The sequence below is a fragment of the Scomber japonicus genome, chromosome 12 (assembly GCF_027409825.1).
Source record: "Scomber japonicus isolate fScoJap1 chromosome 12, fScoJap1.pri, whole genome shotgun sequence".
In the NCBI taxonomy this organism is placed as follows: Eukaryota; Metazoa; Chordata; class Actinopteri; order Scombriformes; family Scombridae; genus Scomber; species Scomber japonicus.
In genome coordinates, this window is record NC_070589.1 from 28962214 (window position 1) to 28976856 (window position 14643).

Here is a 14643-nt window from a genome sequence, read left to right on the forward strand (position 1 = left end):
GAGTAGTGGTGTGCTCAAAGACTGTCCACACCATATAAGGCTAATAAAACAGGTGAAGAAGAGAGTAATCAAACAAACTTCAGGCTCTCGTGTGGAGCAGGAACAAGAAAACAACTTGAGGTTAAAAAGCCAAAATGGCTCATTTCAATAAAACTGAACAGTTTCAACTTTAAAGGTCTTCATTGGGGTTCAAAGGATGAACAAACATCAAGCAAACAATCTCCCAATCCTGATTAATGAGTGAATGCAGGTGTGTGACAGCAATTGATTACAATGAGAAGTCATTTTAAAGATGACATGGCTACCCAAGTATCTTGCACAGAAGTGATAAATAAAACATTAAACCAACATCTGAACTACATACATTATACCACCACACTTAGAAAAATATCCAACCAATTTCATGGAAATGATCAGCAACAACATTAACATCACATGCACCATATCAACACATTTTTATAATATATAATATATAATATTCAATTTTATGTATTCAAATGCATCTGTACAGATTGAGGCCTGTATGTAAGACCCTCTCTACAATGAAAGAGTAGTTTTTGTGATGAAATTCCACATTACATAAAAAAGGTGTGTAATCAATCTCCTCATTTAGACCAGGATATACCATTGCATCAAGTTTTAAAATCCATAAAGTTTCCCTTTGGTAAAAACTGGTCATGTTTTTGAATAAAGGCTTTTTATCCTAATCCTAAAGGTTTTTTGTTCATTCTGCACACATGAGTGCCTAAAGTTTGTTTTTCCCTTCTTAATTGCTGCTTCTGCGTTGTGAGATTTCAGGCTTTGCGGCTTTGTCTTTCATGATAGCAAATCAAATACTCAGGGGTTTAGACTGTTCGTCTGACACAACAAGCGGGGTCACAAGGTCCGTGACACTCTCTCAGACTTCTCCTTCATGTCCAGCAGCCTTTGTTTTAGGTTCTGGCTCCAAAGGAATAGACTCAACTAAATCATTAATAATGTTCTCCACTATGCTGCTATGAGTTCAAATCCTGGTGATGGGGTTAAATGCAGAACGTCTTCATTATTATTGACATTATTTTCTTTGGTGGCTCCTTAACCCTGGTGTCGTCCCCCCGGGTCAAATTGACCCCATCTCTTTTGACTGTTCCCTCCTTCCTTCCTTCCTTCCTTCCTTCCTTCCTTCCTTTCTGCTTCTGTCTTTAAATTTTCCTCCCTTCATCCCCTCCTCCCCTGTTTCTTTGCCCCCTCCTCCTTCCATCCTTCCTTGCTTCCTTCCTTCTTTCTTTCTTTCTTTCCTTCCTTCCTTCCTTCCTTCCTCCTTTCCTCCCTCCCTCTCCCCTTACTCCTTCCTTCCTTCATCCCTTCCTTCTCTCCTTCCTTCCTCTTTTCCTCTTTTCCTCCTTACTCCTTTCCTTCCTTCCTTTTGTCCTTCCTTGACCCGAGGACAACAGGAGGGTTAAGTGACAATAGCTTCCTCTTGGCTAGTAGCATTAGCTGTAACGTTAGCCTCGTGGCTATCATTCGATAATATTTTACAGTTTAAATTCAATGCAGCATTCACCTCAGATGAAATTCGAGCTTCAATTCAGGGACACCCTAATGGAAAATCACTTTCCCTTGTGTTTTATAGAAGTTTTTGGCCTGTAATATGTCCAATCTTAATGCCGGCACTTGATGATATTTTGGCAGGCACAATAACAGATTCATGGAAGTTGGCTTCAATAAGTACACTCCTAATGAAAGATAAAAAGACTGCTCCTTGCCTTGACCCGTTGTATGATGTAGACTGTAAGATAATAGTCAAACTGTTAGCTTGTAGATTGGAAAACCTGCTTCAAGGCCAAACACGCCACAGACAATGAACACTGCCTTAATAGTTTCATTGTACACTCAAACAGTGTTTGACCAGGTCGAGTTGAATTGATATTTGGGAAGTAGTACAGGCTTTACTTTGATTTTAACTCTGTTTGAAGGCAGTGTGTTGAGTTATGAAAGATCCATTAGAGGTTGGTACAACTTTTCTTTCTTCATTCACAGGTTTAGGATTTTCTGTCAATAGCCCACTACTATTTTTTGGTCCTGCTGTTTTTTTTCTTTCAAATCATTTTTGCAAAAGACCTCAACACACTTTTTAACCCTCCTGTTGTCCTCAGGTCAAGGAAGGACAGAAGGAAGGGAGGAAGGAAAGGAGTAAGGAGGAAAAGAGGAAGGAAGGAAGGAAGGAGAGAAGGAAGGGACGAAGGAAGGAAGGAGAGAGGGAGGGAGGAAAGGAGGAAGGAAGGAAGGAAGGAGTAAGGATGAAAAGAGGAAGGAATTTAGGAGAGGAGGAAGGAAGGAAGGAAGGAAGGAAGGAAGGAAGGAAGGAAGGATGGAAGGAGGAGGGAGCAAAGAAAGAGGGGAGGAGGGGAAGAAGGGAGGAAAATTTAAAGACAGAGGCAGGAAGGAAGGAAGGAAGGAAGGAAGGAAGGAAGGAAGGAAGGAAGGAAGGAAGGAAGGAAGGAAGGAAGGAAGGAAGGAACAGTCAAAAGACATGGGGTCAGTTTGACCCGGGAGGATGACAGGAGGGTTAAAAGAACTCAATACCTTACATTTTCTGTTAAAATGACCTGTTGCAAATGTGCTCAACTATAAAAATTGACATGAATCATTTTAGTAATTGTGTCCTGTGTGACATCAATGATCATAACCAGTAAGGTTGACTGGCACCTCGACATCCCAACAATGCTTTGATGGCAGTCTGGTAAGAATAGCTCTCTCCACAGGTCCTGGCCTCCACAGACAAGACTGAGAAGCAGTAACAGAACATTAGAGGTGACTGGATTTAGTGGCAAGCTGTGTTGAAGGGGGGAAGCTACACAGGGACTTCTCCTGGCTACAAATTCAAGTCCATTTGGATTTGTCGCTTTCAAAAAGGATTTTTTGGGGGTTTATTTTCTTATGAGATCAAAGTTTGTGCTGAACAATGAAGATGTTGGGAGCAGCAGATCTACTCTTTGTCACTATCAGTCATAATGTGTCCTTTATTGGTAAGTATCTTTTAAAGTTAGTTACTCGAGTAATTAATTTTTCATCCTATAAATTAGTTATTTTGGTCTCTCTCTTCTCTTCCTCCTCTGTTGTTCTTCTCTATTAAAGGTTTTTTTTATTCTTCAAATCGAGTGTCTAAGTATAGAGAACATATTGTGCTGTACAGATTGTCATATGGAGCAATATAAATAAAAATGGACTTGACTTCATCTTAAAATCATGAATCTAAATGTTTTATAAATCACACGGTTGTTATTTGAAAAATGCATAATTTTCAATGTTATTGATATCTGTGTATTTAATTTAAAGATACAACTTAATATATCTGCAAACTAAAAAAATTTCAATTGTCTTTTTTTATAATCATACTCAAAAAACATTGCATCCTAATTTAGTTTTAATAATAATGTTTTCAGGTTCTGCAAAGAAACATAATTTCCTCACTGATTCACTTAAATTCCACCATATTTTCTCATTTCATTGACTTACAATCATTATTATCATCTTTTCTTCTTTTGTAGGCAAAACCTGGTGGATATTGATGCTGGTTTTACGTCTGCTGGTCCTCTTGCTGGCTGGTTTCACCCTCTTTAGTGATGAGCAGGAGAGATTTATCTGCAACACCATCCAACCAGGCTGCTTGAATGTTTGTTTTGATGTATTTGCACCTGTATCCATCTTCCATCTGTGGCTTTTACACCTTATTCTTCTCTGTCTTCCACATCTGATGTTTGCAATTTACATCATGCATAAAATATTACCATATTCCTACTTTGGATCTTTCTACTGCGAAAGGAATCGAGGAGGTTCGCCTTTCACCCTGGAGAACTCGAGCTCCTCGAGAGAACAGTCCTTGAATAAAGCCCCACTTCATGATCTCATGCGTGGATGGGGAAAGCCACGTTTCTACAGCGCTTACTTGTTGGTTGTGATTTTTCAGATCATTTTAGAGATGGTTTTCGGTGCAGGCCAGTTTTTTCTCTTTGGTTTGTCTGTTCCAAAGACCTTCCTCTGTCACGAGGCTCCCTGCACATCTGGGATCCAATGCTACATCTCCAGACCTACCGAGAAGACTTTAATGCTCAACTTCATGCTAAGTGTCACCACCTTCTCTGTACTACTGAGTCTGGTTGACCTGGTGAGCTCCATGAATGCGATGGCGAGGTGGAGGAGGAAGAGGGAGATGCTGATGGAGGAGATGAGTAAAGGAGAGCAAAGCAGTGTTTTTACAGCGATAACCACATCTGAAGACACTGATGTCCTTTTAAGCAGGAGAACCAGCCCAGGTGGAAGTTCACAGAATGGTTTTAGAGATGAAAAACACACTGGTGGGGTTATGCCAAATGGGGAACTTCTTCATTCAAATGGGTCCACCTTTAAAACTGGTATTTCTGCTAATGAGAAGAGTCTAAAATGCATAGATACAAAGGCAGCAATGTCCCGCTCACCTTCTCCTATAAGCACTTTGGCGACAACTCATTTTGTCCTCCAGAGCCACCTGAAACCTCCGCCGGCTCCTCGCTCAGAGAGGGGACCACTACCACTACCAAACACTGGGATGCCTGCACCCATGGGTGTCAAAAAGCTGAGCCAGTACACCCCAATGGGTGCAAACTCAAGCCAACAGTCTGATAGCAGTGAATCTCCTCAGGACAAGAGGGCATGGGTGTAAAGAAGCCCAAATATTTTGCTTCGTAATGCATGAATTCATTGAATGTATTGTTTCTGTTTTATACTAACAATGGATAACATTTTGGTTTTCTGAAATTCTGCCTTCATAAACTTTGTTTCTAGCTGCAGCAGGCACTACACTACATACCCAAAGATCAATGGCAGACAAAGTTAGCCACTTGTTAGCAGCTTGTGAAGAACGTGGAAAATCTAACACGCTATAAATGTTGCTTTTGCGATCCACTGTAAAAAGTCAGATATTTTTCTCAAGAGCTAGTGAAAGTCAAAAGGCAGCAATAAAGAGAGTGGATGTTAGACTCATTCATCAGGTTCATTCATCTTCTCTCAATTTCTATTTAATTTTTGAAAATGCAAGGTTTCATGTGACAAAACTGATGTATAGCTTTCCTTGTTGCATGATTCATTGATCTTTTATAATATATAAATAATTATTAATAAAAACTTCTTCATGAAACAAAATTCTAACTATTGGCATTGTTTTACTTCTTTACAACACCCTGAGCTGTTTCTGTTTTGTTATGGGAAAATGAGTCACTCCAAAAACACAGTGGCTGACCTTGAAGAAGCAGTGGTTACACCGCTCAGCTGTTGTCTGGATTACTGAGCGCTGGCGGCCACAACAGACACACTGACCTGACCTTTGACCCTCTCTCATGACCGCTGGACAACCCAGCTATGACCTGACTTAAACCAAACCTGCTCAGATAGACCATCGCTCTCTTTGTTTCCATCATTCACCATAAATTCAGCATAACAGTGATGTATAATATCAAAAGTATCACATTTTACCTCACTAATGAATGTAGATTATCAGTGACATCAGTTAAAACACATTGCCACACATGTTACTGGAACTTATTCGACATGTTTTTAGGTGCACCTTTAGAAGGATGGAAATCAACATCAGGATCTGATGTTTTTTCCCACCCGGAGGCCTCTTTGCATGCTTTTAGCCAAGGTCCCAAGTCCTCCCATCTTTATTTTTGGGTTCGACCAGTGAAACATGGGGGTCGGAGTGTGGTATCCTGAACAGAGTTTGAAAAGATGGATTAGACAGAGTTACTGACACAGCACATTAATTACGGGTCCAGTATAACCAGTTTAGTCTGAGTGTGTGTCTGTCCTGATCTGTCCTATACCATGTTTCCTTAAACTCACTGTCTGCTCCCTGCAAGATGTGCAAAGTGCAGTGGAGGCTTTATGATGTCATGATGTCAGTGTGTGTGTCTTTTAAACTAAACAAAATAAACATTTCAGAAATTCTTTCTTCTGTTGAATGGCTGGTGAGATAAGCTGTTGCTTGCGGTGTGTGTCTATTTCTGTTGTGTTTTTCATGTCAGTGGATGCATTTCTACTTAAAAGAAATCACAGTCGATGTATCAAACATGTTTTCCTTTAAGCAAAATTGTTTTTAAAAGCAAATGTTATAAAAAGGAATCTGAACACTAAATTAACACATTTTCAATTAGCAGAGCAGAATCAACGAAGCACTCTTAATATTTTCTGTTCTTTTTGATCACCTTTCGGCCACTTTCACAAGTAATCATACATTTGCATCAATTGTGCTCTTTTACAGCCCTATCTGTATGTTTGTGTGTGGATTCCTTTCTGTCTATAGTTTGATTTTTTGGCTATTGGTTCATTGTATGTCTCTCTACTTAACCTTAAAGGCCACAGAAGACTCTGAAACTGCATTTACTAGATCGTCCTGGGACCGAACATTTCCCCCCTGAATCATAGTAGTTTTATTATCTTCCTATATAGAGATTTCAAGTATGTTTGATTGCCCTGTTCTGCCTCTGCAAAATGTTTCTCCAGCCTACTCTGGACAAAACAATGACTATGATGCGGTAACACAACCCCTGAGACACATTACCTCCAGTGTATCCATGACCCTAACACATGCCTCATACCCCTCTCATTCTTCCTCTGCTGTGGTATTTAGGGCAGCTAAGACATGCAGAAACATTAGCAGGGTGGCCTGTAGTCAGCTGGGCGCTCAGAGAAAGGACTGTACTGTCACTCGTGGAGATCAAGAGGTCGAACAAGCAAACCTGGTGACCCCTGCACATGCGTCAACCTCCACTGACAGAAGAAATACTGTCCTTAAAGTATTTAGTATGTGTCTGTTGTTGCTGAGACTCTCACAAAGAAAAACTTTGGTTAGCTCTGTGTGTCCTTGGCAAAATCCAACCCAACATGCCTGTTTTAACACATTGTGCAGTCATGATATGGGCCTTGTTCTGTTCTTAGCACCAAGTTGCTGTACCATCTGTAATAAGATCATGTGGAGCATTTTTCTTGCACAAACCCTTTAAAACATGGGTTTATAAATAAGATTTTTTGATGGCATGTCATATAAATTTGAAAGGGTTTTTTTTAACCGCAAATAAAGATAAACACACTGTCTGAAATTATATGATGTGAATAATGATGATTGTCTGCTGGCTTTAAAATAAGTTTCACAGTGGAAACATAACAACTGTTTTGGATTTCTGCTTTGAATCACAAAACCTAAGAAAAATGTTATTTTTACTGCCATCTAGTGGTCATTGGTAACAAGTGCAGTATAAAGCTTTTTGACAGATATATCCCAATTTGGTTGTTTAAAAATCACAGCTATGTTTTATCTCCATAATACACATATATAAAATGTGAAAATATCTCTCGTTAACTGATTGATATGTCAGTCTGAGACAGAACCCTTCATGTGTTCACTCTGTGTTGAGACATTAATACAGAGCAGAATATAAGAAGTCAGTACCTTCATTTCTCATCGATCGCCTCCTCAGCTGAAGTTAACATGTCAACCTGCGTCCGCCTCAGGTGCAATAACACACTCCAATCTCATGGGTGACAGATGGAGGAGATTGAGAGGTAGGAGGAAAAACTCATCATTGACCACAACAGCACATCAGAGAAGATGTCAGAGGCATCAGAAACATCGATTACCCGGCATCCTCTTCACCTCTGGTAGTAGTTGAGGGGGATGGGTAGTTAGGGTGCTCCCTGATGGCCATGGCTTGGAAAACAAAATCCATTCTGTCTTCCTTTGATGTTAATGATAAAGGGGTTGTACAGAGAGAGAGAAAAAAAGACACAGACTGATCCAGGAGTGTTGGTTTTGTGTAAAAGGAGGCTGACTGGCTTATATGTCTCGTCTTTGCTTTGATTTCTCCACTGAACAGTTCATCAAGGAGTGTGGCTAACAGGATCTATGTTGCTCTTGAATATACTTCATCAAATGGAATTTAAAAAAAGACAGAAATTAAGGCTACGTGAGTTTAAATCTACAGGTAAAGTACTTTGATATCAGCTAAAGAAAACAAGTGCCTGTTCCTTGTGGAAAAGCTAAAAGTGTTGCGTGTGGCATTTTTAAGGAGCAATTAAATTCATTTTGCAACCTTGGTACAATTACAGCCTAAACATAGCCAGACTTGTTGCCGAACTGAAACACATGAGCATTGTTTCTGCCATTGTAATCAAGCTTGAAAACACCCACTCCACAATTTATTCAACCACTTCAGATATGTGCCAACCTATTACCAAAAATTATCCTATTTCTCCCCAAAAAAAACTATTGCATGTGACGCAATGCTATTTCTCATTGAGCATATATTTCTCAGGCTGCTCTTTCTCTGTCTCTGCAGAGCATACCAGAAATGGCAAACATAACCTTTGACCTCTCATCTCTCAACTCTTCAACCCTCACCCTGCATGACTTTTCACAAGCCAGTGAGGTGAATGATAGGCTTTAAAACATATATATATATAGAGAGAGAAAACCTTATGGGGTTTCAATGATTTAGGTGGTTAAATCCCAGTATGGTTTGGGACAGAAAACAGTGAGATCATCTGTCTATCATAAGGGTGTGTCAGTTTGGCCTCGGAAAATGTTTGTTTTAGACAGCCAAGAAAATGAACATGACATAACAATAGCTGTTATTGAGCACAAAATGCTTCCCACCCAGCTATGTATACATTCTGAAATTATGGGCTATGATTGCTATGTGACCTTTAACGGCCTGTTTAAGCCACTCAGACATCTTAACATGATTTGTTCAAAACCAACCAGAGTCCATCAAGTAATTAGATCATTAGACAAAGACAGCATTCATAAACATCCTAATTGAAGGCAATGAAGACGACTTAAGTTCTCTGGGTTGCACCAATATGATCTCTTCGTGATGAGCTCTTCCTGGACCGGTAAGACGGTTTCTTGTTTATGTTAGAGGGAGATGGATCAGACATGACCTCTTAACCCATTTCCTCTGTTGATTTTTGCTTTGGGCTTGAGGGAACATGCTCAGCCTCCTCCACAACACACTGACACACACATAGACACACATAGACACACGCACACACACACACGACATGAAGAGGAAATCAACTTGTCTCATGGCTAACAAGCAGTGGCACAGCAATTTGTTCCTATTGGACTGAGCAAACAGACTCTTAACTTGGTTGATGCAATTACTGGAGGAGACAGATTTGACATTTGACATTTGTCAAAACTGTCACAATTGAGCCTCTGTAGGAAGCAAGTCCTTTCTGTACTTCGATATAATATTCTATGATAATTATTTGGGTATGCAAGGAAAATAATTGGTTATTGTTGAAGTTCAATTCAGATATTTACACTTTTTTTTAAGTCTCTGAATGCAGATGTGTGGTAGATTACAATGGTTTTAAATGCTCTTTTTTTTTAATCCAGCACTTTGAAAGGACGCACTGATGGCACTTAACCTTTTTACTGTTATTATGTTGTGTGTGACCTGTGTGTTTGTTTTGTGTGGATGAAGCCAAAATCACTTAAGCTGTGAACCGAATCTATCTTTGGGTACAAATAAAATTACCTTACCTTGATTTAAGCGCACATCACTGGCACCAAGAAAAAAAAAAGAAGCAGCCAACAGGTGGCGCCATCTTTACAACTTTAGGATGTGTTCCTGAAACGCACTGTGCTGATCCTAGAGTTTCCAAAATGTCAGGCAGTATGTAGGGGAGATAGCTTTATAATGATGATGCACTAGAATATCTGGATTTGATGGACTGGTGGAGCCATAAAAACCAGGAAGCAGTGGCTTTTAATATTTCACAAGTATAGCTCAAATCAAGGTCGATGGAACAAGCAGAGCAGCTGATTTATTTAATTACATCTGAAAGGGCTTTAAGAGAAGTCTACTTAAACATGAATACTTAGACATTTACTGCATTAACTTAACAAATAAGTGACATTTTTACAATCTGGTGGTTTGACTAACTGAATATTTTGAGACTCAATGCTCCAAAAACCAACTTTCGCAGATGAGTGCTCAGTTTTATGTTTTATGTTTTACTGGTGCCCTTCAATTTTTAATTGCGTAACCACAAGGTGTCAGCACAATACAACTATAGTCATCTCTCTTCACCCAAGAGGGAACCGCTCCAGAGTTTCGACCACATCGGGGAGTTTTATACACATAGTTATATCATTTGAGTTCATGAATGAATGTAGGAGGATTAGGGATTGTTTAGTATTTTTTGAAGACGTTCTCAGTCTATAAATAAACCTCCGATACACCTGCGTCCTTTACGCACGGACTCAGCACCACACTGATGATGCTGATGTTACAGCTGCGGGTCTGTGAGACTGTTCAGCAGCTGTTAAAGAGTTTCAACACTAAACGGACCACACACTGCACGGCGGTAATTACCTTTACTCACGACAGCGAGCCTGCTGGTAAAGTGTCTGTCACTCCTCACTAATGTCTTAATTATGAGCCTCGGGCATCTTTACATTGTAAAGAGTCCTCCCGATTAACCTGGAGTGTTAACGGCTTAATAACACATCAAACCATTTAAACAGTAAATATTAGTTCAGAAATGTTTGATATTTTTGATGCAGTTACTAAAACGAACACAATTGTGCTTCTGGCATTTTTTTTTCTTTGCTTAAAATCCTGAAAAAGGCCAGTTACAAGATTAAATAGAAACACGATTCTTTATGCTCCTCCGCTGCTTGAAATACAAAAAATTAAGACTTGAGTGCAACTAATTAACTTTTAAACAGTGTAGAATAGGAGAATGTAAAAAGGTGACACATTAAGCCCGAATCAGGGGTTCAGCATAGGGCAGAAGACATAGTTAATAACAAGAGTAAAGCGCAGGGGGCATTAAACTGAGAAGACCACCTGTGGAGTCTCTATTGCCATGCCGATGTTATTCCCTGCGTCTCACAGCATGTGAATCTGCAATACAGGAGATATTTAATAGAGCTTTCTTGCCCTATGGTGGCCCCAAAAGCAGGGCACAACTTCCAGTTAACATCAGTATATCCATATATAGTACAGTATATGTGTCACAATTCACGAATTACGCACAATATAGAGATGTTTACCAGACATCACTGTAATATGGACTGCATAAAGTCGCAGTCCATATTATTCAGTTTGTGTTTTAAAGCATTGCAATAACCTCAAAACACAGTAGTGTCAAATCTCAGAGCAACGTTTTGACCAGAGTGACCAGGACACATTAGTAAAAATTCAATAAAAGTTGTTTTATTCTCAAAATAAAATTTTCTATCAAAGTGAAAATTATACATATTTACAATCTCGTAAATTTTCATATACAAATATACAAGGTATGTACACCAATAATTATATAAATACACTTTACGCGCTAATGCAACCCGTATGAGACAGTATTAAGGCATTGATTAATGTACTTGTAAATCCATTTCATAGACAAGAGAAAGAAAGAAAAAAAAACACAGCCTGGCCTGATTTTAAACAGAGCAGTCTCATTGTGAATCTTATGTTTAAGACACAGCGGTTCTTTACAGTTTTACAAGAAGAAGTGAGTCTTAGCTATACCATGTAACCTATCGACAAGGGGGATCTTGTCAGCTGTACGCATTCAATTAAGCTAAGATAAGACTCTGCATTCTTCGTGCCAGGTACATTGTTCTGCTGCTGACAGTCTCATTATTTAAAGAGAAGCCATTAGGCGCTCATTAATGTGCTAATTACAACACGCTGATGGACAATCCCAACACAATTAGTTACCCCCCCCCTCCCCTCCCTCCCCTGCCAACCCCCTCTATTCAAACCCATGGACGTCATTTGGATAAGGCAAGGAGGGAGCACTTTTCATAAGTAATATATAAGAAATCCAAACTGATCTTATAACTCTTATAAGCAGATTGGAACATATGACCACAAATGCAACACGTATTTCACATTAGGGGAGTGCTTAGGACCAAAGCTTCATCTAAACTGGCAGTTTGGTGACTCACTTTGAATAATTTACCAAATTAACCAAATGATTTTAAATTAGTCTTTGCGCCACTTTGTCCCCAAAGAAGCTGATATGCGCTTTAAAAGTCTTTAGAGTCAAATGACATTAAGATGCATTTGAGCAACAGTCTTCCCCTGTTCAGACCCGGGACAGTGGCATCTGTTTGGGGCACGAGACGGAGCTGGCCGTCCCGGACCTCCAAGTGAGTCCCGTGCTCACATCACTGTACATGGAGCCCGCAGAGGCTTTACTCCCCCAGCAACACCTCGTGCAAAAAGTCCTCCAGGAGTCCAAGGTTTTACCGGACCAGATCCAGGCCCCCGAGGTGATGCCCACCAGGAGGCACATAAAGTATTTGAGCATGAACACAGCATAGTCCGGTCTCTGCCTGTTCGGGTCCGTCATGCACGTACAGTTGTGCGTAATTTCCCACGTCTGTCTGTTATGCTGCTCGTAAAAGTAACACGCCACTATGACAGTGGCTGGGACGGTGTATAAAACTGTGAAAACTCCTATCCGGATCATCAGTCTCTCCAGTTTGTCAGTCTTTGTGCCCCCTTGTTTGATAACACTCCTGATTCTGAACAGCGAGACGAACCCGGCCAACAAAAACATGGTGCCGATGAACAGGTAGATAACCAGAGGTGCCAACACAAAACCTCGCAGGTTATCCAAATTCTGGTTGCCCACGTAGCATATCCCAGCCACAGAGTCCCCGTCAACCGAACTCAGAGCCAAAACTGCTATGGATTTCATGCTGGGGATGAGCCAGGCAGCCAAATGAAAGTACTGTGCGTAACTGGCAATGGCCTCGTTCCCCCACTTCATTCCTGCAGCGAGAAACCAAGTGAGGGACAGTATCACCCACCATATCGAACTGGCCATGCCGAAGAAATAGATAAGCAGGAAAACTATGGTGCAGAGCGCGGGACCTGTGGTTTCATAGTGGATGTGTTCAGCTCCGTTTTCTCTGTTGCAGGCCACTTCCTCGTGTCCGGCGATCAGTCTGACAATGTATCCCACGGACACAAACATGTAGCAGGCAGAGAGGAATATGATGGGGCGCTCCGGATACTTAAATCTCTCCATGTCTATTAGAAAAGTCGCCACAGTTGCAAAAGTGGAGATGAAACACAGGACGGACCAGAGTCCGATCCAGAAGGCAGTGAAAGTCCTCTCTTCCTGGGTGAAGTAGGGGTTGTGGCACGGCATGGCGCAGTTCAGGATCTGTCCCGTTTTGACTCGGTTGTGCAGCGGGTGGCTGTCGCTGGTCACCGGCACCATTGGCGCACGACAGAAGCATCCCGTCTCACACGGAGAGGCTGCTGGTTTGTGCTTCCCGGGGATGCCACGACTGTACCCGTTCTTCTTCCTGGGGTTGTAAGGCTTCATGGGGCGGTTGGTTGGCTTCGCTACCACCGGAGACGCAGTGGTGGTCTGGCTCTGGTTGTAGTCCATGCACAGCATATCCTGGTGGCCTTGCTCCGGCAGCAGGTCGCACCTCATCCGATCTGGCCACGGGAAGCCGTACTGCCTCATGAGCGGAGCGCACCCAGCTTTAGCCCGTTCACACACGCTCCTGCACGGGGGTAGAGGCTTCTTGTAGTCGTCTAGGCAGATCGGTGTGTACATGCTGCAGAGGAAGAAGCGCAAGTCCGGGGAGCACTTTATCTCCACCAGCGGCCAGAACTGGTGCACCTCCAGGCCGGCTTCGTCCTGCGTGTCGTGGTTGAACTGATTGGGCATGTAGGTGTAGTTGTAGCCGATACCTTTGCACAGAGGCACGGAGATCTCCTGGCATTGGTGCTCCTTGGCCGCCATGCAGCCCGTTCCGTGCAGGACTAGGGTTAACAGCAAGCACCATCCCGGGATGCTCCTCTCCATCGTTGGTTTCTGTGCGTGATTCGTCCTCGACAAAGTGCCAACGAACTTGCGCTTTGCAAGTAAGCTGCAAGTCCGATCACTCCAAGGATACTGCTGAACTCATGCTAGAGCGCAGTCAGTTTTTGCTGGTCTGTAGTATGCGTAATAATCCAAAACAAGCGCGTTACTTTCACACAGTCTGCTGTTTACTGCTAGTCTCCTCTCTCTCTCTCTCTCTCTCTCTCTCTCTCGCTCTCTCTCTCTGTCTTTGTGTCGGTGCAGCACTGTGTATCTCTCTGCATGCTCTGTGGTTGGAGGGTGCTTTGGGTTTTATACGGGAGGAGCAAGGACACTCCCCCAGCATGGGCGGAGAGGGAGAATAAGTCAATCAAGGGTTCCTTCTATAGGTGTTTGTTTAAAATGTTCACCCTGGAGGAAGGGTTATAATCACTTTGTCCCTGTTTACACCACCCCCAATACACACAATCTACCCTTTACAAACAACGAGAAAGGGGGAGTTATAATACAATAGAAACATTAGGTAGGAATGTAATTAGGGATGGAGACTAAGGAGTAAACTAACATAAAGTCAACCTATTCAATTGATTAGGCTGGCAGGATATATAGCAGCAGTGATGCAATTTAAACAATGAAGGGGGGGAAATAGCTACACATGCATTATGTTCATCTAACTGGACATCAAGCTTTATGGATTTATTCATCACCACATCACTGCTCAAAGTCTTTCTCTGTGTCTTATTATAAAATATACTGATATCATTATTAACCTTCAACAAC

The 14643-nt window shown here is 41.5% G+C and overlaps 4 protein-coding genes across 6 annotated transcripts in view; 3 read left to right on the forward strand and 1 right to left on the reverse strand.

Moving 5' to 3' along the window:
- Nucleotides 1-14643, forward strand: part of LOC128369425 (cAMP-responsive element modulator-like) — a 154499-nt gene that overhangs the window by 52055 nt on the left and 87801 nt on the right. The window lies entirely within an intron of this gene.
- The window catches only part of LOC128369424 (cyclin-Y-like), a 274201-nt gene that overhangs the window by 25040 nt on the left and 234518 nt on the right, over nt 1-14643 (forward strand). The gene's annotated exons all lie outside the window — the stretch shown is intronic.
- On the forward strand, nt 2945-4681 carry LOC128369422 (gap junction delta-4 protein-like). Its single transcript, XM_053330461.1, has 2 exons — nt 2945-3008; nt 3531-4681. Exons 1-2 carry the CDS (start codon nt 2945-2947, stop codon nt 4679-4681), a joined length of 1215 nt encoding a protein of 404 aa, XP_053186436.1.
- On the reverse strand, nt 11215-14131 carry LOC128369414 (frizzled-8-like). Its single transcript, XM_053330451.1, has one exon. It carries the CDS (start codon nt 13864-13866, stop codon nt 12121-12123), a length of 1746 nt encoding a protein of 581 aa, XP_053186426.1. The 5' UTR covers nt 13867-14131; the 3' UTR covers nt 11215-12120.

Bases quoted from the DNA above. Each gene is read 5' to 3' on its own strand.
- LOC128369422 (XM_053330461.1), top strand. From the start codon at position 2,945: ATGAAGATGTTGGGAGCAGCAGATCTACTCTTTGTCACTATCAGTCAT. The intron at 3,009-3,530 runs GTAAGTATCTTT...CTTCTTTTGTAG, and splicing joins TCATAATGTGTCCTTTATTG to GCAAAACCTGGTGGATATTG.
- LOC128369414 (XM_053330451.1), bottom strand. From the start codon at position 13,866: ATGGAGAGGAGCATCCCGGGATGGTGCTTGCTGTTAACCCTAGTCCTG.